We start from the raw sequence: 7,120 nt of genomic DNA on the forward strand, positions 1-7,120 counted from the left end.
ACCTATGACCGAACAACAAACCACGTCAATCAAAAACAACAGGGATGAAGAACCTTAGACCTGTCAGCCCTACCATATTAACCACGCGTCTGTGGGAATTGGGAACAGAGGGCGGGGCAAGGGCGGAACTCCGGGGCCGGGCGAGGCTACAGGGAAGCCGCAGGTTAAAGCGGATCACCCAAAGGGCTGGGCTGCCACTGCGCAGGCGCACATACATGCTGCCAGGAGCCTTTGAAACGTGCCCGGAAGTGACGCTTGTAACGCTGAGACAGGTCCGGGAACTACTAGTGCGTATCGCCTAGGTGAGCAGGGCAGGGTCCGGGGTATTCCTACCGCTATGAACTGCACCATCGAGAAGATCCTGACAGACGCCAAGACACTGCTGGAGAGGCTGCGGGAGCACGATGCGGCCGCCGAGTCTCTGGTGGATCAGTCGGCCGCGCTGCACCGACGAGTGGCCGCTATGCGGGAGGCGGGGACAGCGCTTCCGGACCAGGTCAGGCAGAGGGTAGAGGTCCTGGGCCCTCGGGTTCTAGGCACTGGAAGGGAGGAGAGATGTGAAATGGGGTCTCGGCTTGGAGTTTATTCCCGATTTCAGAGGGTTGTGGTGAGAACTGTTGCGGGATCGGGCTCAGGATCCCTGCACTGGAGCCCTGACTACTGCTTTCAGTTGCATCTGCCACTGTACTGTTTATCGTGCGCTTAGTATGTCTGTTTGTCCAGTATCAAGAAGATGCGTCCGACGTGAAGGACATGTCAAGATACAAGCCTCACATTCTGCTGTCTCAAGAGAACACACAGATTAGAGACTTGCAGCAGGAAAACAGAGGTTAGTAGGGTCTTTTGTGTATTTAAGATATTTTTCATACCCAGTAGAAGTTCATAAAAGTGCATATCCTATGTTTATTTACAGGTCAGTGCTCTTATTAGGAGATTTAATTACTAACAATAAAGTTTTCCAGATTACCCTTTTTAAGGTCATCTACTGATTTTTTTTTCTTTGAATGTGTATTAGCAGCTTATCAAAGAAATGCTTACACGGTTGAATTATATTCCTTTAAGGTATACCAAACGGAGACTTGCATTTAAAAAGAGTTTATATTTTCAGAGCCTTAAAATTTAATACTTAAGTATTTATTAGAATAAACACTGAAGTTAAGATTCATAATGCAGTTAAGAAAGAGCTTCAGAGATGTTAAACAATTGGCTTATGAGTACTAAGGAACTAAGTCACAGAAATCAAACCCTGTCTTCTGATTACACATCCCGTGTTATTTCTACCAGACTATGCTGCCTATGCCTACAAAGTTTTTGTTTTTTGTTTTTTGCAATTGATTCCAGGGGTACTCTACTACTGAGCCACATCCCCAACCTTTTTTATTTATTTTGAAACAGAACCTCATTAAGTTGTTCAGGTTGGCTTCAGATTTTTGATTCTCCTTCCTCAGCCTCCCAAGTCACTGGGACTACAGGTGTGGGGCAATACACTCAGCCTAGAAAGTTATTTTTTATGTAGACTGTAGCTGTTCAATTTTGTAGACTTAAACACTAAATCTGATCTTACTATATTATGGTTCACATTGTAGTGCAATTTCTGTGCATAGATTGAATGAGCTTTTGTTTTCCCTGTTGACATGTTTTATGTTTTTCAAGATAACTTTTTAAAATGAACTTTTAAAAATCATAATGCATGTGATCATGTTCTTCATATATGTAGGAAATATAATTTTTTCACTTTGAATTAATAATATCTCATGGAGTATGGTAAAATTCTGTTAAGACTTTAACCTTGGGACCTATCTGTCAGACATCACTACCAAGGTATTTTATTTTTTTGTTAGAACTGTGGGTTTCTTTGGAGGAACATCAGGATGCTTTGGAACTCATCATGAGCAAATACCGGAAACAGATGTTACAGTTAATGGTTGCAAAAAAAGCAGTGGATGCTGAACCAGTTCTGAAAGCTCATCAGTCTCACTCTGCAGTAAGAAATCTGATAAATGAATTATAAATGAACTGAATTGAAATTTTGAGACTGTTTCACTTTGTATACTTGTTTTGGAGAAAAGAAAGTACATATTCATTGTTTATTTTGTTGTGGCTTTGTAAAGATATGGCTAAAAAGAAGGGGAGAAGAGGCTGCTCAAGTCCTTTTGAGTGGGACTATGTTCCCCTTTGCCCTCAACAAGATCTCTTTTTCAAGATGTTAGCTTTTCCATGAACTATAAGGCAAGTTGGTGTTGAAGGTGCTCAGTAAACACTTGGTTGGTTGTAATTGGTACATTTGACTGAATTGTGAGCTTCATGGTTTAGGGGAGCATACATTCGTATTTTTTCCTTAACCTAGTTTCTGGCACATATCAGGCAGTCAGTAAAGCTGTGTTAAACTAATCATACTATGTTACTTGAGAGAAATGTTTTGTTTTGTCTTAAATGACAGTTTTTATACATTACGTCAGTGCCGATTTAATTTGAGCACAGAATTGTGCTTTTTTTTTTTTTTTCCCCCTGGTGGTACTGAGGATTAAACCCAGGGTCTTGTGCATGTGAGGCAGGCACTCTACCAACTGAGCTACTTAACAGCGCCCCCCCCTCCAGTATTATTGTTCTATTTGTACAGTTTTTCATAGTTGCCATTGTACATTCACATGTACTATATCATTTAATCCTGGAATAATAGATTGGAACCTCACTATTTGCTTCAGGGGAAGTGTACTGAAAGATGTTCATTGAACGCATTTTCAAAATTTTAGGGAACAGGGATATTAGATATTTGAGTATCTTTCATCTGGAAGAAAAAAAATTATTTTCTGTGGTCCAGAGAAAACTTTAAAAAGATAAGAATTTAACTCATATGCAAATACTTTCTAAGAGATATAGCCAAAGATAAAGGAACCTCATACTATGATAAACTTCCTTCCAATAAAAGTATTCAAACTTGAGTTAAATAGCTACCTAAAGTCCAACTTCCAGTGGGTAGTTAGACTACAACTGATCTGTTGAGTGTGAATACCACAAACTCACTTTATTATGGCTCAGATTATTGGTTAATTCTGGTGCAACTTCTGTGGCATAGATTGAATGAAGGTTTTTGTTTTTCCTATTAACACATTTATATATTTCAAGGTAACTGGTTTGGTTTTCCTTTTTTTTTTTTAGTTGTAGATGGACAAAATATTTTTATTTTATTTGTTTTTATTTTTATGTGATGGTAAGGATCGAACCCAGTGCCTCACACATGCTAGGCAAGTGCTCTACTACTGAGCCACAATGCCGGCCCGAACTGTTTTTTTTAAATGAACTTTTAAAAATCAGTTCATACGATCCTGTTCTTCATATGTATAGGAAATATCACTTTTTCACTTTTTCCCTTAATATTTTCACAGGAAATTGAAAGTCAGATTGACAGAATATGTGAAATGGGAGAAGTGATGAGGAAAGCAGTTCAGGTGGATGATGATCAGTTTTGTAAAATTCAAGAAAAACTAGCACAATTGGAGGTAAGATTATTGCTTTTTTAGGTTCACAATTTTTCGCAGTTTTTGTAGAGTCTAGACATTAACCTGTCATGGCAATATATTCATGTTTTCTGTGTGTGCTCACAATTTAAAATTCTTCCTTCATACTCTTTACAGGAAAGGAAACGCAGTAAACTATAGTCAATGAAAATATCAACTATGTATTAACTGGAAGTTGAGATATTATCACATTGGGAGAGTAGAGAGTGGAAGGAACAGGTTACATGTGAGCTGAAATCCCTCATTTACTATAATAAGTCAAATCATGTCTTATTTGATTAATGATAAGTAATCAAATAAATAATGATCTTATTTAATTGAGGGAATGGTAGGGCAAGGGATGTAGTTGAGTGGCATGGCACATGCTAAGCATCCATAAGTCCCTGGGTTTACTTCCCAGAACCAGTAAGGGGGAGTGGGGGGGTGGGGGAGCAGGGGAAGTGGCAGTATACCCACATTATTTAGAATTATGGAAATAAAAATAAAAATAGATTAAAAAGAGTTAATGGTGAACAAAGCCAAGAAACTTCTATTTATTTTATAGATTTAACTTTTTAAAGCTATTTCCATGTAATATTTTGATTAAAATAGAAATATATTACAAAAGAAATACCTAGTGTAATAGTGTGCCCAAAAAACATGTTAGTAGATGGTTTGGTGCTTGCTGCAAGGAGTTATTATGGGCCCTTTGAGAAATAGCAGAAAGCCAGGATGCTAAGGCAGAAGGATCTGGAGTTCTAAGCCAGCCTGGGCAACATAGAGAGATCAAGTCTGAAAAACAAACAAAAAAGAAATACTAGAGAAAAAAGTCCAAAGTCCAGTGGAAAGAACAAGACTAGTATTTACATAATATGAAATGTATTTAAGTGCCAGAAGAACATACCAAAGTATCTTTATGTGGTCTCAAAGATTTATTGACCATGGGCTCTGACCTCTTTGGCAAACCCAGAAATACTATGGTTTACCAGAATTCCTGCAGAGAAAATAATGATGAAACTCCATCTGGAAATCAAAGGGAGTAACAGGTCCCAAGTAGGAATTAGGAGTTAGTTAATAGAGCGAACTTCTTTTTATTATCCCTGATTTGTCTCAGTTAAAGAAACAGCCCTAAGGAAATGTGGGACAAGTTTTACTTAATAATTCCAGTGGAAAAAACATGGCCCCAAAAGTACTACATCCAAGTTGTCTGAATGTGGACACGTTTTAGGAGCTTTGTGAGCCCCAGTATCTTCATCTTAAATAAAATATGCATGTAGGCAATGATATCTACCCCAAAGATTGTTAGGAAATAACATATATAATGCACTGACATGGTATCTAGGTACAGCTCAGTAAGTGGTTTCGTCTTTCCCTTTTTATCCATTTTCTAAAACTATTGGATATCTAGGAAAGGAAATTAATCAAGAGTGAAGAGATCATTAAGAATTTGAAAAATAGTAGTAAAACTTGTGGGAACCAAGAAGAGTATGACAAACAGTAAATTCCTCAAGTGAAAAAGAACCTTGTGTTGTTCCTTCTATGTAGTCCTAACACTTGGTATATAAAAATTACTCCACAAATTTTAAATGAGTAAATAACTAGTATTTAGGAAATTCTTATGTAGTGATTTGTTTTCTTAAAACTAAAATGTTTTCTGTTTCTGGCCCCAAACAATGTGTTCTGACACAGTTTGACAATAAAAATACAGGAAATAGGATAAATCCGCCTTTTTTTTTTTTTTCCCCAGCTTGAAAATAAAGAACTTCGAGAATTATTGTCCATCAGCAGTGAGTCTCTTCAGGTCAGAAAGGAAAATTCAGTGGACACTGCTTCCCAACCCATCAAATAACTGAACTTCCAAGTGATGGCTGAAGATTATCTAGGAAGGAATTTATCTTTCCATCTAAGTATTATCCATCCAGTGTCTTGCCTCAGACTTGATTTAGTGTTGATTATAGATATCAGGCAGCAGTTTAGAATTCCCAGTCAATGTTGGTGTCCACAAAATAGTTTTGGGGTATAGTGTGAGAATATACACTGAGTTTCACCATTCCTTCCTCTGTAAGACTACCTTTAATTTTCATTTCTGGGACCTCAATTTATATAAACTGTTTTCTGTTCTTTTTTGTTTTCATATCTCTGAAACTTTGAGCATTTTATTATAAGCCAGTTCTCTTATTTTATAGAGGATCCTAAGATACATTGCTAAAGATTTTTAAGAGATTTAACTTTTTACATCTTTTTGGCATAAACCTGAATTTTTTTTTTTTTTTCCATTTGACAGAAGTAACATGATTTCACAGAACTAGATTGGCAGATTCTCTGATTTGTAATGTCATTCACCTGTGAAGTTTTGATTCTCTCTGGTGCTAGGAGTTGGCACTTTGTGGTTGGGTGTCTTTACTCTTAATTTGAGAGAACTTACTGCTAAATCCCAGGAAATTTGTACTTGAAACTAAATAAGCCAACTATTTTCTCCCCAGTAGTAGTATAGTCATCATATCATTCAACGAATGCTGAGGAATCTGTCCTGTGTATGTGTACTCACATGAGTACTTTGTTCAAATGCCAAAAGTAATTTATTTATTTAATTAAGTATAAGTAGTCAGTTTTCAATTTTGTCCTGCTAGGAAACCTTCAACTTAGGTAGTTTACCTAGGGTAAAGAGCATATCATGTATTTATCCATATCATAGTTCTAGATACTATATTTAATTTATATAAATTTTATTTTATAGTTAAGAACCACCATCTACTTGGATGTCATTATTAGCACTGGTTTTTGGCTCTTTTGACATATATTTTTTTTACATCAATGTATTTTTATTACTTAAGGAAAGTCATTACATTTATAATGCTGTATAGGCAACAACAAAGCAACTTTGAGATTCAAATTCTGGGTAGTCAGCCAGGTTCACTCATTAACTCATTCCCGTTTCAGTTCAGTCACATTTCAGATCTCTAATTACTTTGTTATACTAGCCATTTAAGTTTTTCCAATAATTGTTCAAATAAACCTGTCAATATTTTCTAGTATCCTTAGACATCCTAGTACTGCATGGGAGAGACATGATATTGAAGAGTTATTTGCTAGTGCTCTGTGTGATGTAAAGTTTCTTTTGTACTGCTTTAAAGAACTCCAGATAAAACAAACAAAAGCTCCCCAAAATGTCTTAAAGGCATCTGATTCCAGTAATGACAATGTACTACTTAGATTACTGGGTATTAATGAACAGTTATATGTCATTTTAGAATTTGTCAAATTTCTTTTCACTGTCCTGCAGAGAATTTAAATGGAAAACACTTCTACCCCGCAAGTGTGTGCATTTTTATTTCATTTTCCAAGAGTAAGTGAACTTTTAGTCCAGCTATTTGCCTTGAAGTAAGCCCTAAGTATGTGTCACAACTCCATTTGGGAAGCAGGTATCCTATACCTTTTTTAGCTGCCATGCCAAAGTTTTCTTGAAAATGATAAAGTTATCAAGTAGTTCATTAAGATATAATATAGCATTCTTTGCCTTTTGTTCTTTTAGAGCAGTTTATGAAATTCTTTACATCACAGATTTCAGGGTAAATCTATATGTTAACCTTTTCTCTTAGGAAATCAAAATCTTGATGTCCAGT

The 7,120-nt window shown here is 36.5% G+C and overlaps 1 protein-coding gene across 1 annotated transcript; it reads left to right on the top strand.

Moving 5' to 3' along the window:
* The first annotated feature begins 270 nt into the window (after positions 1-270).
* Positions 271-5,435, top strand: Sike1 (suppressor of IKBKE 1). The gene is made up of 5 exons (XM_076862883.1): positions 271-496; positions 724-829; positions 1,842-1,984; positions 3,387-3,500; positions 5,245-5,435. The coding sequence occupies exons 1-5, from the start codon at positions 338-340 to the stop codon at positions 5,344-5,346; spliced, it is 624 nt and encodes a 207-aa protein (XP_076718998.1). The 5' UTR covers positions 271-337; the 3' UTR covers positions 5,347-5,435.
* Positions 5,436-7,120: the final 1,685 nt, after the last annotated feature.

The sequence above is a fragment of the Callospermophilus lateralis genome, chromosome 7, assembly GCF_048772815.1.
Source record: "Callospermophilus lateralis isolate mCalLat2 chromosome 7, mCalLat2.hap1, whole genome shotgun sequence".
Taxonomy (NCBI): domain Eukaryota; kingdom Metazoa; phylum Chordata; class Mammalia; order Rodentia; family Sciuridae; genus Callospermophilus; species Callospermophilus lateralis.

What these genes read in the sequence shown, in the direction of transcription:
- Sike1 (XM_076862883.1), top strand. Translation starts at nt 338, where the DNA reads ATGAACTGCACCATCGAGAAGATCCTGACAGACGCCAAGACACTGCTG. An exon ending in CTTGCAGCAGGAAAACAGAG is followed by an intron (nt 830 to 1,841) that starts GTTAGTAGGGTC and finishes TTTTTTTGTTAG; the next exon opens with AACTGTGGGTTTCTTTGGAG. An exon ending in AAAAACTAGCACAATTGGAG is followed by an intron (nt 3,501 to 5,244) that starts GTAAGATTATTG and finishes TTTTTTCCCCAG; the next exon opens with CTTGAAAATAAAGAACTTCG.